At 36.6% G+C, this 16,570-nt stretch overlaps 1 protein-coding gene across 1 annotated transcript in view; it reads right to left on the minus strand.

Moving 5' to 3' along the window:
• Window positions 1-9,079: 9,079 nt before the first annotated feature.
• The window catches only part of LOC134744559 (lysine-specific histone demethylase 1A), a 439,624-nt gene continuing 432,133 nt past the window's right edge, over window positions 9,080-16,570 (minus strand). Inside the window, exons 12-16 of the mRNA XM_063678397.1 lie at window positions 16,248-16,360; window positions 14,617-14,740; window positions 12,321-12,504; window positions 11,740-11,870; window positions 9,080-10,713 (exon numbers count right to left, since the gene is read on the minus strand). Coding sequence (XP_063534467.1) covers window positions 10,559-10,713; window positions 11,740-11,870; window positions 12,321-12,504; window positions 14,617-14,740; window positions 16,248-16,360 — 707 coding nt within the window. The 3' untranslated portion in view covers window positions 9,080-10,558. The remainder of the gene's footprint in view (window positions 10,714-11,739; window positions 11,871-12,320; window positions 12,505-14,616; window positions 14,741-16,247; window positions 16,361-16,570) is intronic.

Consider the following 16,570-nt stretch of genomic DNA (forward strand, 5'->3'; position numbering starts at 1 on the left):
ACAGGTGTCACTTAAGTGTATCCAGTAAGTATTTCTTAAGCTGTTTTTTAAATTTAGATTTGTCGGGCTGGTGTCTTATATTATACGGTAGGTTATTGAGGTAGTACGGTAATCTTTTCTTTAGGGTTCTGTCACCGAAATAGTTTTGTACTCGTGGTACCTCATATTTGCCAGCAGACACAGATTTACTACGATATACCCATAGGTACTTTATCTATGTACCCATCAATATTTAACGCTCTTTTGTGTTACTTACGAATTTTAAGCAATCGATTTCCATTCAATCGGAATTTAGAATAGGTACTTATTATTTGCGTTTAGTGGCAAATGTATGAACTCGCAATAAACACTAATCAATGTGTAAACCTGCCCCAATGTGAAGGCCAGTCACACTTAATCATATGCCACACTTACCCACATTGACCTTACATAGGTAGGTATAATAATTTCTCCTGACAAACTATGCTATTGTTGTCTCCCGGCTGAAGTAAGAGAACAATCTATCCATATACTCGTATGTTGTCCCTGAATGGCACTATTTGCGTGTATGGACCTTGTGTATTGTCTGTCTACTATTAAGGACGATCAACTCCTGCCCACATGCGATCAAGGCCACAATCCGTTCGGAAATCCAACCCGGTTGGCTTTAATTAACCGCACCAACGATACAACTGAATGTCTTTGTTTAATTTTCTCGAGCATTGATCTCTGGGGAACGTTTTAATTGTGCCGATTAAGTCGCTTTAGATATACAGAGACGCTACAGAGGGGATTAAAATTAAGAGAGAAAAATTAAATACAGTCTTGAAGAGACCGGCGTAAGTGGTTTGGTTCAAAATGTCTGTAAAATATTTTCCAATGGGCACAATTAAGTTTTATTTTATATCTTAACCATGGTTGAAGTACAACCAAACTTTACTTAGAAATAATGCCCTTCCCCTCCACTAGTCGATACGTACTCAAGTAATTTAATCAAGCAATGAAAAATTAAGACTATTAAAAATAAAATCAATATTATGGGACAATCTTTATACCTCGTCTTTACGTCTACAATGTGCATTATAATTTGGTTCTGACTGGTAACGAATGCCTTAAGGCATTAAGTCCGCCATTTGTACCATTTTATATCGTGCATATGTTTAAATAAAATAAATAATCTTAAATTCCCACACCTAATAATAATACCTAACCTACATAATAATGGTAATCGATCTAGTCCCACAGCAATTTCAGTAAGTTTTGTATTGTATTGTGTTAGTTTTAATAATAAGTAAGACACAACAGCCGGTAAGTTTACCATCGCAAATACATAAGTAGGTACTTATGGGGAAGATGACTATCCAACATGCTGAGAAGCGTTCATATTTGTATACGAGACTGACGGCGCGATTCGGGAAATAAATTAGAGATTCACTAGGCATGAAATAGTAAAGATATGTGACGTTCTACGGCAAAAGGTACCTTTATGGCGGCTGGCGCTTTTGTCGCATAGCGCCGCAATAATTTGCGGCGCTATGCGACGTAAGCGCCATCCACCTGTGGCACGTCACATATCATTACTATTTCATATCTAGTGAATCTCTAATTCATTTCTCGAATCGCGCCGTGTGGCTCATATGCATTATGCATAGGCTACCCTCCGAAAATGATGGCAGTGCGAGTGCGGTAGCAGACTGCCAAAAAGTGTCAACATGTGTTTTGGGTACTTAAAAGTAATTTTTAGTTTTCTTCTGAATACATCTCTGAATCATGTGAAAAATAGTTTTGGGGTTACCATAATGATTATTGTCTTTGGACACTCAAATAGTATTAGGTAATGTACCTACGAATGCACTCCCCCATGGAACTAAAAAAAAACCAGCCAAGTGCGAATCGGACTCGCGCACCGAGGGTTCCGTACATTACATAATTTTAACAATGTATTTTTTATGTGAAACGTGAGTGAAAGGTAAATTACGGTTTACGATTTATGACGTATTAAAAAATAACTACTTACTAGATCTCGTTCAAACCAATTTTCGGTGGAAGTTTGCATGGTAATGTACATCATATATTTTTTTCAGTTTTATCATTCTCTTATTTTAGAAGTTACAGGGGGGGGGACACATTTTACCACTTTGGAAGTGTCTCTCGCGCAAACTACTCAGTTTAGAAAAAAATGATATTAGAAACCTCAATATCATTTTTGAAGACCTATCCATAGATAACCCACACGTATGGGTTTGATGAAAAAAAATTTTTCGAGTTTCAGTTCCAAGTATGGGGAACCCTCAAAATTTATTGTTTTTTTTTTCTATTTTTGTGTGAAAATTTTAATGCGGTTCACAAAATACATCTGTAAGTAGCTGAAGAAGAGAAGTTTCAACAGTATAGTTCTTATAGTTTCAGAGAAAAGTGGCTGAGACATACGGACGGACGGACAGACAGACAGACTGACAGACAGACATGACGAATCTATAAGGGTTCCGTTTTTTTGCCATTTGGCTACGGAACCCTAAAAATCAAGATCAATAATATAATCATTACAAAACCAGGTCAGTAAGATGCCTAAAAGGTCAACGGAAACAAATGGTGTACGAGGTTACTCCACGCGTGGGGTCGTCGTCATAATTTGGCCGTTTCTTTATATCAAATCAGAATTACCTACGCTGTTATTATAGACAGATAAATGGACGATGAAGTAGCATTAGTTACATTTTTAAAAAGCTGTTAGTTTTTGTTTTACGAGGCTCAGTGCTAAAAGCGTACGAATTTAAGCCTCCCTACTAATAACCTGATAACAAAAATAATACAGTCGTCTAATATGAATGTCATTTGACTTGTATTTATTAAATATTCACTAGAACATTGCTTATGTAGGTCCTAGTAACTAATTAGTAACTGAAAAATAAAGCAAACATACTACAAATAAATAAATAAACTAGTACCTAAACCTAGTTGCACAAACCGCCAGTGTAATGACGAGAAACTAACGAACATATTTTTTCAAATATTTCTTCTTGGGATATTTAGCATATTTCACATCTGGTTTCAAATTCTTCTCGCGATAAGCTGTCAACCATTCTTGCACCAAATCCAAACTCCTGGCTTCAACCACAGGCGTGGGGGTCCGAGTTCTGGATAGCAACCCTTGTATGGCTTGAAGAAGAAATGATAACAGAGACATTGATACCACTATATTTATAGGATCGAATCCAATCGAGTGATGATGATATGTCGGTGCTCCATAGTTGGCGTTCCCAGTGTGACCGTGGCCACCACCGGTCCCAGTGTGTCCATAGCCCGTCGTCGTGTAATGAGTGTTGAAACTTCTCGCAGCCGCCGCTTCTGTAGCTTCCTTTTTAAAACTCTTCAATGGCAGGGATTTTTCAATAGTTGATTCCACTTGGTTCACATTTTTACTTGCGATATTTTTCAAATCACCGGTTTTAGAATGTTGTTTAATACTTTGTATAGTTTGCAACATTCTTTGTGCATTTGTCTGTATTTTCTTAAAAAGTGTCTGAATCTTCGAACTTTGCTCTTTTATCGAGTTCGTCACAAATTCTTTGAAGTTTTGCACGTTTGAATCTTGTTTATTTTGTTGAGTTTGCGCATCAGTCTTGACGGTAGTGACGAGTAAAATTATCAGGAACACTATGATGGATAAAAGCGACATCGCCGCTAACACTGTTTTGTTGAAAATTATGTTCAAAGACATTCAAGTTCGCTGGGCAACTGAATTGAAAATGGGAGAGAATTATTGCATTCCAACTTTATATTGTATGTATACTGAGGTCTAGTGCGCGTCTTAATGGCATGTCACTGTGTCGGTACCTGTAGGATTGCGCCTTGACACTTGACCTAGCTGATCATAAGGCATCTCGCCAAGCATTGTGGAGCATTTCTTTTCGAATCATGTTAGCTATTAAGTAAGTTTAACAATAAAGAAAGTTTATTTGTTGTCTACTACCGGAAGAGAAAGCACATCGCATTAATTTACCTATATAAAATTTACGAGAAATGCACTCTCTAATTCTAACAAAACAGTTTATCTTTATAGCACAATCGGATTAAAACTAACTGCGAAATCTCTAGAACAGTCCTGAAAGGTATGTATATAAATTAAAGGCCCCTTTTTCATGTCCATACCATTTGACCATTGGGGACCTCGAGGAATCGCAGCCATCTTGGAAAATGTGTACCATCCTGGAGAAATTCGCGTTTTACTCTAAATCTACGTTCTTTATGAAAATATGGTGTAAGGCAACATTAAAGCTTATTAAGTTCTACACAAAAAAGTCCTAGATATCTTTGCGGAAAAAATAAATCTTGTTACAGAAAATACTTGCTGAATCCAGATTTAGCGCTTATACCCGATATAATTTATCTTAATAGTATACTTGGAGGAATATGAATTCCACTTTTGTCTAAACATTTGTACACGTCTTAACCCAATATCAACATTTTACTCGACTGCGACTTAACCAGAAAGTAGGCTTACGGGATACGGTATCCGGTACGTATTATTACGTGTATTCTTGGTTAGTTTACATTGCAATTAGGCATACATTTAATAGTAGAATTAAGTAGGTACCTATTAAAAATATGTATATCCATACTAATTTTATAAATGCAAAAGTCTGTCTGTCTGTGTATCTGTGTGTTACCTCCTTACACTTAAACCGAGAAATCTAATAAATTGCCTGATAATGAATGTCAAGCACTATTATGCTCAAATTGAATGATTGCTATTACACTTTATCCAGGCGCTAAACTTACTCTAGCTGCTGATACTGATTCCACGCAGACGAAGTCGCGGGCAAAAGCTAGTATTTATATAAATAAGTATTGCACTATGCCCCAAACAATTCGAAATGTATGGTTAGATTCAGTAGTAAATTAAGTCTAAAACAGTAGTAACAAATTCAATAAGTTTTCCACAAGTTAGATTTACCTTTTATTAATAAATTTACTGAATTACGCCATCTACGAGAATAAAATTGAACTACTCTGTGTCAATGAACGTCAAATCGGTACGCTTACGCACTCATTGAAGCGCCATCTACGAATTGGGGCTAAGACTAATGTGGCTTCCCCTTGACAACCGTGCGTGCGCCTAGCTTTCAAAAGTTTAGTCTGTTGCTGTGTGTTGTATTTTCTAAAGCTCTATAAAGCTCTAACAGGCGGCGCTACATATCCAGCAGCGCCTGCGCAGGTACAAGCATTCTAATATAGATGGCGCTTAATCTTACTAACACGTAGTTTCGTCAAGCTTTAAAAGATGGCGCAATTTTCCTAGCAACTCTTGCGCAGTAACACACGTAAACATTACGAAGAAGAAAGGAAATGTAATTTAATATAAGCAAACACACACACATACCGTATAAAATTTAACCGCAACCTGTTATAAAAGCATTTGATATATACGCCAAAAACGCCATCTCTGTAAACAAAATTAGTAATTGTAAATGCTAGTTAGAATTTTATTGTACGTACGCACTTCTTGCGCCTTACGTATTTCTATATATACGTACAACGCCATCTGCAACTAGGGGCTGAAACTACTCCGCCCTCAGGCACTTTTACAACAACCGCGCGTCAAGCTTTCAAAAGCTCAGTCTGCTGCCGCGTGTTGTATTTTCTAAAGCTCTATAAAGCTGTAACAGGCGGCGCTACATACCCAGCAGCGCCTGCGCAGGTACAAGCATCCTAATATAGATGGCGCTTAATCTTACATTACATATTTGAAAAAAAACGTAAAAAAGTTTTCTGTACTTTAACAAATTTTGTATTTAGAAAAGTAATAAAAATGGGGTAAAAACCTGTTTCTTCAATTATTTTTTAAATGAAGACATCCAAAAGCGAGTTGGAGGAACTTTCCTATGTAGGGATCATCATTCACCGCGTCAAGTATGTATAACAATGTTTGTAAGCATAGACATGTGTGTAACAAATACATATTGATTTTACGTACCTAATCATTAGCATGTGTTCTTGTTAACCCTGCGGTTCCTTAGTACTTATACTCCACTTCCGCTTTACCTATTGTGATGATAAGTAGTATTGAAATACAGTAAGCATAAAATTTGAATAAGTAATCAAACAACTTTTCGTTAAAAATCGTTCTCACCTCAACATTACCTTATCATAGAACTCATTACTCATAATCAAACTCAAACAAAAAATCCCGCATAATTTACTTACTGACAAATAAACTTGAAGGGCCGGTAGAACAAAGTGGAAGTAGAATTTATAAATGGCGGTGGATCTTATATTAATTTCTCGTTTGTCGGACTCGCTGCGTACACGTATTTTTTCTAAAGGACCGTAGGGTTAATTGTAACTGAGCGGCGATTGAACGGGAAATGCATGGAGTAGCTTGCCTTACTAAGTTTACGTTACCTTAGAATACATTTTAGATTGAACAGAAATTGATGACGGACGTTTATTTATGATATTGAATCGTATATAGTATATATATATATATATATATACAATTATACATGCTTATCATGTATGTGATGAAATAACAAGTCGCTAACGACACGCCTTTTGATGAAAGTGGTTCCTAGCGCGATCTATAAAAAAAAATGACGATTATTGCGAAAACCCGCTAAAGGCTCTGCCAGCTAAAAATTATGCAATCTTTGATGTCAGTTTTTAATTGGATATACTAAGGTAAAACAGCGGTATAGGCTAGTTTACTATAGATCATGAAATAACAGCAAATCAGTGTTACGGTAGTTGTGATGGCAGTTTTTCGAAAATAGAAGAAAAAAATAAACTGTTTCTTTGGTGCAATTATTTCAAGGCTGGCATTGAGGACTTCAGCGTATTTCGTTTTCTGTCGTCAATTATATATAAGTGCATTAAAATTAAATTTTTCTGTAGTTTTTAAAGCAAAACAAGCAAAATTAACGTGATATAGCCATAAAAAGACTAACCATGAAAGTATGTACACATTACAATTGTGTAAAACTTATTATACTATGTACTTAATAAAGAATAAACAGTAGTTAATTATGAATATACCTGTAAAACGAAAAATTGTGTTCCGATTGGTCCAAAGTAAGTATTTACTTGTTTCTAAAATCTGCGACTCCATTGAGCCCATGTTTCCGCTCGTCCACTAACAATGTGAAAAAATTCTAAGTATAAAAATACTTCATTATAGGTAGTAAGTTTTATCTTCCGTGTTAATCAATGGGCGTTGGCTAGTAAAATCCGATTGTAACATTCTACAATATAGTATGTTGGCGTCTTGACATTGTAAAACAAGTCTTATTAATTATACAATAAAGTTCTATCTAAAACGATGAAAACCTATGGATTCTGCTTTTGCTGCATCATGGAACTACGTTCTAAGCAAACTAGAGTTTTATAATACCGACAGTAGATTTATTGGTACATCCTAACGCAATTAATTTAGAATTAAGATGTTGTAATACTGAGTGCCCTCGCCGTTCTCGGGGGTTTCATTTTAATGTCCGTTTTATTTAAAGATAAGAATGAATCCAACGAAGTCCCTAAGGAAAATATGGACCGATTACGTTTTTAATTACTACGTTAAAATATGATATTTATGCATTGTTTGACTTAATAGAACAAGTTGTTATTTAGGCAATGATCTCTGGTAATAAGCGATAAATATTAGTACAAAAAGTAGTTTTCAAAGCATAACTAGGTCCGAGATAAGATCGCTCCGGATCGCGTGAGCTGTTTTCAATTTGCCGGCAGCGTAGTTGTTGAAAAATAATTAAAAATGCAATTAAAAACCACCATAAATCCGTCAGTCGCCCCGCCTAGCGCGTAAACAAACTCAAATTAATGCCCAACTATAAATAAATAAAACGTTATATAGTTTTAGTGTAATCGTATATTGGCGTTGTGACGAAGCCTCATAACGCTATTTACACTGTAGAGTCGGTAAAGTATTTACGGCTCCAACTGGAATAGGTAGTAATTAATAGCTTTATTGCCTTCTAAGTACCTAATTGATATAAAACAGAGGATCACGTTATTTATATCTTGTAGCACAAGTAGGACAAGTCATCAATTGACACAAGGGCCAATAAATTCCTGAGACTTTAATTATCGAAAAAAAAGATTACGAATGCGTAAAATTTTAGGTTTAGTTAACGAAGTGCTCTCTAATTCCGTTCTACATTTAAAGTACTTAGTATAAGGTAATTAAAGCCTGTATTATATTATAGTATTGATTGATAATATTATAGTCAACAGTAGAATAAATTATTGTCGTTTATTTACCAGAAACGCGTCAGGTACCTACGAGGTAAAGAAGCTATAAGATGTATATGAATGTCCACTTCACCATGCCGCCACAATGCGCTTTTAAAATTATCTATCATAACCACGTGCAATCACCACATATTGAGCTGATTATCGTTTGTGATGCAGGTGATGCTACCCCGAAATACTCACAGAACCTAATATTGTAACGTTATTATATACCACCACCACCTAACCTATTACCACCTATTATTGCTGTAATGGGCATTATTGAAAATAAAAGGTCATGAATTATGATTGATAAACATAACAATAATAATTAAAATAATTATATACGCAGCGCAGCGTGACGTCAAACGGGACCAAGAGTTCGAACTTTGCTAATATGTTGAGCCAAAACAGGTACGTGAAAATGTATTGCAATCAGTTGTCATGTTAGGCGTGGTACTGCACTTATTTAACATATTACAGTCAGTTAAAAGTCACGAATAAATAGTTACATACATATTTGAAACTCACTGTAATGAATAACGAAAGGTAAGTTAATACTAACAAATCGTTTTCCTAAACTTTCGTAGAATTCACTCAACCTAAGAATACTCTACCTGTATCACAGTCGCACACATTGCTTCGTTTTTATCGAGTCCGTATCAACGTTACAGGTGCATCTCTAAAAGGCAGGTGTGTTTGTTTAAGATCATCTAAATTGTCCAATTAACATTGAATGAGCCGTCTCCGATCCCTTGGACGATTTGAAGTGAAAAGTTTGGATATTGAAACAATAATTATTTTAAAGTTTTTTTATTGCTGAAAATTATAAAAAAATACTTACACTTTTAATGACACGACATATGTAAAATGAAAAACACTTATTTAATATTTTAAACTGCTTAATGTTTAGTTAATTCCATGGGCAGTGCGGTTGTCATAATGTATTAACACCAGTTTTAAGAACCGGCATTATGGTCGCGGATATTCATAGATACGTCAAAGGAATAAAATTAAATATTTTAAAAGACAATATTAACCACTTTTACGAATATCATATCTGTTTTAACATAAAATGATAAATCAGCACAACACTAACGGGATTATTATTATCGGATTAAATTGGTCAGCTACCAGCAGAAACATTAGCAGATTAAAAAACGAATATTTAGATTGATTAATAGATTTGACAGTAGGTACTTCGTGATTAGGTAGGTATTATAAAAACATTTAGTTGAATATGATCAATGCGTTGAGTGCTTCAATTCTGAAAACCGTTATCAATTACATTCCTTTGATCAGCCGTTGGCGTTCCAACTATGTACTATTATTAACAACAACTATTATTGCTCTAATGTGTAGAAAATATGGAATAAATAGTTGTACCATTAATAAGCTATTGGTGTTCTTTTAAGGCATACTGGGCAGACAATTATTACAATTCATTATTTAGTTGCAAATCTTATTATTAATTTTGTTATCGTATTAAACACGGTCTATTACAGAAAAGTTGCACTAGAGAGTCTGATAAAGGCTGCATTTTGTCATCACTATATTAATTAAATCTATTTTTAATAGCTATCTGCTATTAATTAATCTAGAACTAAACATTTTAATATACGGCAGCGCAGAACTAAATACAAAAAAAAAACTTACATTACTACAAAGTTCATGAGAATACTAATTGTAATCTAAACCATCATGGCCCAAGATGTCATTTTAACACGTTCACTATCCCCATGCAAAATTATATGACAAAGTCACACGCCCAAGTGTGCTTTCACTTTGAAGTTGTGAACCCATAGTGGAAGCACGGACTCCTGAAAAAAGCTTAAGCCCACATTGGGGGCACCCGGACAAGGAAAGTGTTAAGGTATAAGTCATAATACTACTAAAACTTATCCCTACTAATGTTGTTACTACCAGAAGTACATATTTATGTGAACCTTAAGTAAGTTTAGACAATACAAATAAGATGGTTCTTAACAGATCAAAACGTACTTCTGTTAGCTTTACCTACACAGTGAAAACAAAATTAAACTAAATTTATTTTCTAAAACAATGTTCCAGTCTTGAATTTTCTAATAATGACAACTACATAGTTCGAAATGTTGCTATTACTAATTAGTTCGTTGTGAAATACAAAACATCTTTCATCTGCAAACAAATATCTTTTTCCCTCCCACCAGTTGTCATTTTATAAGATGTAACTAACGGTGTTGTTTTCTTTATTTTCAGGAATTCTTTGCGGCGGCGGTATCACCAGCCACGTTCGTGTTGGCGAGTGGTGGCTGTGGTGGAGATCCGCTCCGCGCGCCATGGCTTCAGTTGAGGCGCATCAGGAGAGGTAGGCGGCGGCAGTGGCAGCAGCTACGCTCGCGTTGGTGATGGGCGGTTGCGGCAGCAGCAGGTCGGCTAGGCGGCCCGCCTCGCGCAGACCGGACAGAAACGCGCCGTGCACCGTAGCAGGATAGTTGCGCATTGTGTGCTCACCTGGTTAAAGCGAGGAATTCATAAATATACGTACCAGAAAGGCTACCGTGTTACCGTTTATTATCAAGTGCCAGTGAATGGGCGAAACTATATAAGGATGTAAACGAATTTAATTCATGCTGCATGGCAATAAACGGTAAAACGCACACAAACTGTTAAGGTTTCCTGTATCCGGAACAAGATAAATTAGACTATTGTTTTGCTCAATAAAAAGCTATATTAAAAACTGAATAAGCTAATTAATATTAACGTTTATCGATCGCAAGTGACTTACGGCTTGATTCGAACTTTCAATTAAATTTTTCAGGTAGTATGGCTCCATCGATACTGTCGATGATTTCGCCAACGTCAAAGTGGGATCCACGTGGGCTCGAATTAATATTTCTTGATTAAAACATATCGGCCATCGGCCATAGCCAGTGTACGGTAAACAATAAAATTATGGGCCTCTAGGGCTCTAGCCAGACACGGTTAGAGGTAGAAATACCAAATGCTCTTAGAGCACGACGTTGTTCGGTGGTTGTTGTAGTTGTCTCGTAAAACCGATAGCTGGATTTTACGAGAAGCACGTGGACTACCGGCCGTTGACTCCAGAATGGTGGTTAAACACGCTTTGAGATTAATTCTCCATTCACTGCACACTACCACATTAGATTACTGTATAATAAAGCTATCGATATTACACATTAAACAATATTAATGAGCAAAAAACAAAGAAATTAATCACGAGGCTACTATCAAGATGGCGATCGAACCGGAAGTCCGGTTCGAACTTTAAGATACGTCAAAGACTAGGTCTAGAAACGATATGGATTAGATATGTCAGTGTCAAAACAAACAAAAACGTCACTTTTGACACTGACACATCCAATCCATGTCGTTTCTAGACCTAATATTTGACGTTCCTATTACATTATTTCCTCGCTATGTTTATGACACAATAAATACTTGGCATACTTGGGAGACAGAGACGATAACTAACCATAACATTTTCACCGAGTTTCATAAATTGCGAGCAAAACGTACCAGCAAAGAAGAGCCTATTCTCTCCCGGAGAAGCCCCGGGCACTGGCGCAGCGAGCAAATCATAGTCAGTGCCCGACGAACCGACCGCCACAAAGCTGTACGAGCCCCGCGCGTACGGGTCCGCTCGCCATCTGAAACACACGCGGGCTTTGAACACATTCAATCAAAACAAAGACAATGCTTTTTGACTTTCATTAACACTTTCAAACGAGCGTTCGATTCTAACTCAAATTTAGTGGCCGAACCATTAACGACCTTGAATAATTGTCAAAGTAAAGTGAACTCGTTTCGTAATGAATAGAATAAGGCAACACGCACCATTTTGGGTCTGAATTGAGTCATATTAAGAAACATAATTGACAATGTTCAAAAAGTTTACACAATTAACCCCTAAAAATGCAACAAAATACCCCTAAAAATGCAACGTTTTTGACGACTTCTATTATACGAGTATTTATAATACTTACTAGGAGATTTCAAGCATAACTTATTATTAACTGTGAAATTTGTTCACACATAATGTGTAAACACATTTGTTCTGTTTTTTTTAATACGAACGGCTAGTTGTTATATACATCTACCTGGTGACCACACATTCCTTGGGCTGCGGCACGGCCGCGTGGCCGAAGATGCTCTTGAGCACGGCGATGCAGCGGCCGACGATGACGTCATCCGTCACGTTCTCCATCACGGCCGCCGCCTCGCCCGCCACCAGCGCCAGCAGCACCGGTGCGCTGTACAGGTTCCAGAAGAGGAACAGTTCGCCTGCAACCGAACAGTAAAATAGGCAAGGCCTGAAATCAATAGAAGTACTGATAGATATATTCGGGTAGGGGTAGAAATGGTAGAATGCCGGGTAACTCCTTAAACTGATTCATATACATATAAGTAATTTATGGGTGGAATGAGGCCTGTCGAGGTTTTCCCGAGGGTGTACAGGTTTTTAAAGAGTCGGCAACGCGCATGTAACACCTTTGGAGTTGCAGGTGTCCATAGGCTACGGTGTCTGCTTACCATCAGGCGAGCCGTATGCTCGTTTACCACCGACGTTGTATTAAAAAATAATAATTTATGGGTAATTTCGGAAGTATCCGGCATTGCGGAGTAAGTACTCGGAATTGCACGAATCCTAAAACTAACAGTAAAGTCATAAGCAGCTATTACGAAAAGGGTTTTGGAGACTTAGAAAAGCATACAGATACAATAAAGTCCATACAAATGTAATCTTTACAACCTTATGTAGTGTAAATTCAAGATATATATACATATTGGGCCAGGTCACCCATAAAATTAGGTATGTTTTATTTATTTTTTAGGTATAGTAGGTATTAATCTTAGTTTTGTAGGTAGTTTTAATTTTAGGTTACTTTTTATTGTAAGTTTGTTATTGATTATGTTTTTGGTGGTCATAAATTATCTCACTTTAGAAAAAAAAGAGATTTGAAAAGAAACCCGTTGTTTTCCCGGATAGAGTCTACTGTGACTGGTTATTGTAAGTACTGTCAATTTCTAGTTTTATACTTAAACTTTCCTATAATATCCTATTCTCGGTTCAAAAATCGACATAATGGCTTCCTGGAACATAAACAAATACATATATTATATCGATAAAAATATAACATAATAATTAAAACATTATAGCTATGACGCGAGGGCGGATATTCGTTTTGTACAGTTTGGTAGTGTTGGTACCAAAAAGTCCAATTTTCGTATCCATTTTGTTAACTAACTGTAGCAATCAGCCTTCCAATAAACAAACAGATCAGTGTACCATCTCTGGGCTACCTCAGCTTGTCCGACACATTAAATACATGTCAATAATTACTTTACATTAACTTGATTACGTGTAACGTTACTTTTTACCGGCAAGACAAAGTTTATTGTTGTTAACGAGCTACCGTAGACGAAGGCGAGCAAGGTCGATGGGATAAAACAATTATGCAAAACAGCGCAGTTGTACAATTGTGGCTGGAGCTGACGTTACAAGCATCGTTGCGGACGCTATTTTCTCACATAATTCTTGAGACGACACGAGCGATAACAATTTATCAGATATCCAAACTCCTTAAACCGAGCCCGAAAATGTTAAATTGGCCACTATTAAAAAAAAAGTCCGTTTACATTGTTCGGACATTCCCAGCCAAGGCGCAGGGGGGTTTAATGAAGTTAGCAGAGCACACAACAAAGACGGTAAGGAGGTGAACTAAACCAGAACGTAAAAAAAAGCTTGTCTTGACTCTGGAAGTGATTTATCGTCAGTCGCCCTCCGGGTTCCCGTAGGTAGCGTTAATTATTCAGCTTTTAATTCTTCATCACGGCCCCTTCTGTATCAAAGTTTTACACTATTTACACGGTATAATGATTTACGAGAGAGTGAGTGTGTACTAGTAGGGTTAATTTGCGGAGATTCCTCAGGCGCTGCATTAATATTGATGAGTCGGTTGTTTGTCGCGAACATGCACTTCGGAGATCTGCCGCAGTTCGGAGGATCATGGTGAGTGCGCGTTGAATAAATGCCGATGAATGTGCATCTCGTTTATCTGCTACAATAATCTCCGTCTAGTTGCGTTTAAACATATTTTACCCATGTTTCATTGGTAATAAAATGCGTAAATTAATATACTGAAATCGTTGCAGAGGTCGAATCAGTGTAAGTAAATATCAGAAGGTCCAATGCAAATATGTATGATGTATAGCAGACGTAATATTAATGATGAAGTAGGTTGTACGGGTAACTTATGAAATATGGTGACCTGGTCAAGGTTTTAACATAATCCACAGGCTTCACAGCGCATTATGTCACCTTGCACCTTTAAGTACGACGAATCACTGTCTAATTATGATGTCACAAGTTCAAAATAGCTACTGTGCTCCTACCTCTGCTCGCTGTCGTAGTGCCAACATGGCCAAATAGATTGGCGCTGGGGTCCCAAAATGTTCTTTCGAAGCATAGCACTACTTTGTTCAGGTTTCCATAGCCCAGACGCTTGATAGCAGCCACCTAGAGTTAAAAAGTTCAAATGAGATACCAAAAACAAAAAAACTATCAAAAATTTAAAGGCCTGACTGATATACATGGTAGATTTTATAAACGGGGCACTGAGGGCAACTACCAGATCTCGTACTGCTACGCCATAATGGTGTTAGGAGAAAGTCCCATTACGAAAAAACGGCAAAAAAATCACGTTTGTTGTATGGTTATTTATTTTATTCTGTTTTTAGTACTTATTTGTTGTTATAGCGGCAACAGAAATACATCATCTGTGAAAATTTCGACTGTCTAGCTATCACGGTTCATGAGATACAGCCTGGTGACAGACGAACGGACGGATGGACGGACGGCCAGCGAAGTCTTAGTAATAGGGTCCCGTTTTTACCCTTAAACCCCAAAAAAAGGACAATAAGTGACAAAATACTTAATTTTGACATTTTTATTTATGCCAAACGATTCCCTTTTTATCCAATTATAAAAAAATATATCCAATTATAAAATAAAATTGTCTCAATTGAAGATTTTGTCGCTGAATGTACTTTTTTCAAAATCTGTATCTGTATTTTATAGTTGCAAAAAATATTTTCATGTAGCAGCACAAGATCAGGTAGCTGTCCTCAGTGCGCCGTTTATAAATTCCATCCTGTAGGTGTTTTATGTAAACACGAGTTAGAAAAACAGTTTTCGAGAGTGTGATGCTCTGATCAAACATCAAACATTTATTTAGCAAATAGGCCACACGGCACTTTTACAAGTCAAATTTTTAGAAGCAATATAAATAACTAAAAATTACAAAATACAAATTACAAATATGGACACAATAAAATATTAGATACTTTATTAGAGAAGTTCAGGCTATAAATGTCGAACTAAACAAAAAAAACTATAATAAAAAAATACAAATAACAGACAAAATACTAAAATTCTTTAGAGATAACTATGTGTCAGAGATAAAATATATAATAAACGATCATCAGATAATCCTTAGAGATGTAAAGGTTCTCCAAGACTGGAATTCTTTATATAAGTATTTAAAAGACAAGAAATCAAATCAGACAAACAGACAAGAACCGAATGAAGTGTCTCACGTTAATGCCACTCAAAAGTAGTCACATAGTTTACCTATAACATAACATGTATGTAGCCCATGTAAGCTTGAACAGAAACAGCACCCGTTCACGAGTATGACGCGTATCTCAGCCATTGCCTCCCTCAACCTTCATTCGGGAAAGTGGCGACCCGATCAACGACGCCACCGTAAGCAAAGACTTTTAAGCGATGCTCTTGAAAGATGATGAAATATTTTCAGTGTTTCTTTCAGATACGTATCGTAAAAAATATCGACCTTGAAACAAGATAATGATAAACTTAGGTAAGTACATACCTAATTCAATTTTGGAGAAATTTGGGAGAACATTTTCTCCCTTGGTCGATGTGTAAAATACAAAGAAAAGATAGCAGCCGTTACTCAGCCACAATTAAGGCACTTAAAGAAATAAAAAATAAACAGTGTCACCTTCCAATCCGGTAATGGAGGATCAAAATTAACGAAGTTTTGTTGATTTTGCCCGCTGTTCGCCACAGCTACTTTCAAGACTCCGAGAGGCAAAGTGCAAAGAACCACATCACCTGAAAAAAAAAACTCAAGTGAATTTCTTCCATTATCGATTCCACGATTTTCCTCATAAAAGAAGGTTCCTCGATTGTAACCAGAGGCGTCTGTCTCAATTTCAAACGCTTTCGATCTCTATGGAGATTTATAAAGAATAGAAAACGTTATACGGGTGGAGCCCCGCAGGTACCCAACGTCAAAGGATATCAAGCCTAATTTTCTGATTA

This window comes from Cydia strobilella, chromosome 10 (genome assembly GCF_947568885.1).
Source record: "Cydia strobilella chromosome 10, ilCydStro3.1, whole genome shotgun sequence".
Taxonomy (NCBI): Eukaryota; Metazoa; Arthropoda; class Insecta; order Lepidoptera; family Tortricidae; genus Cydia; species Cydia strobilella.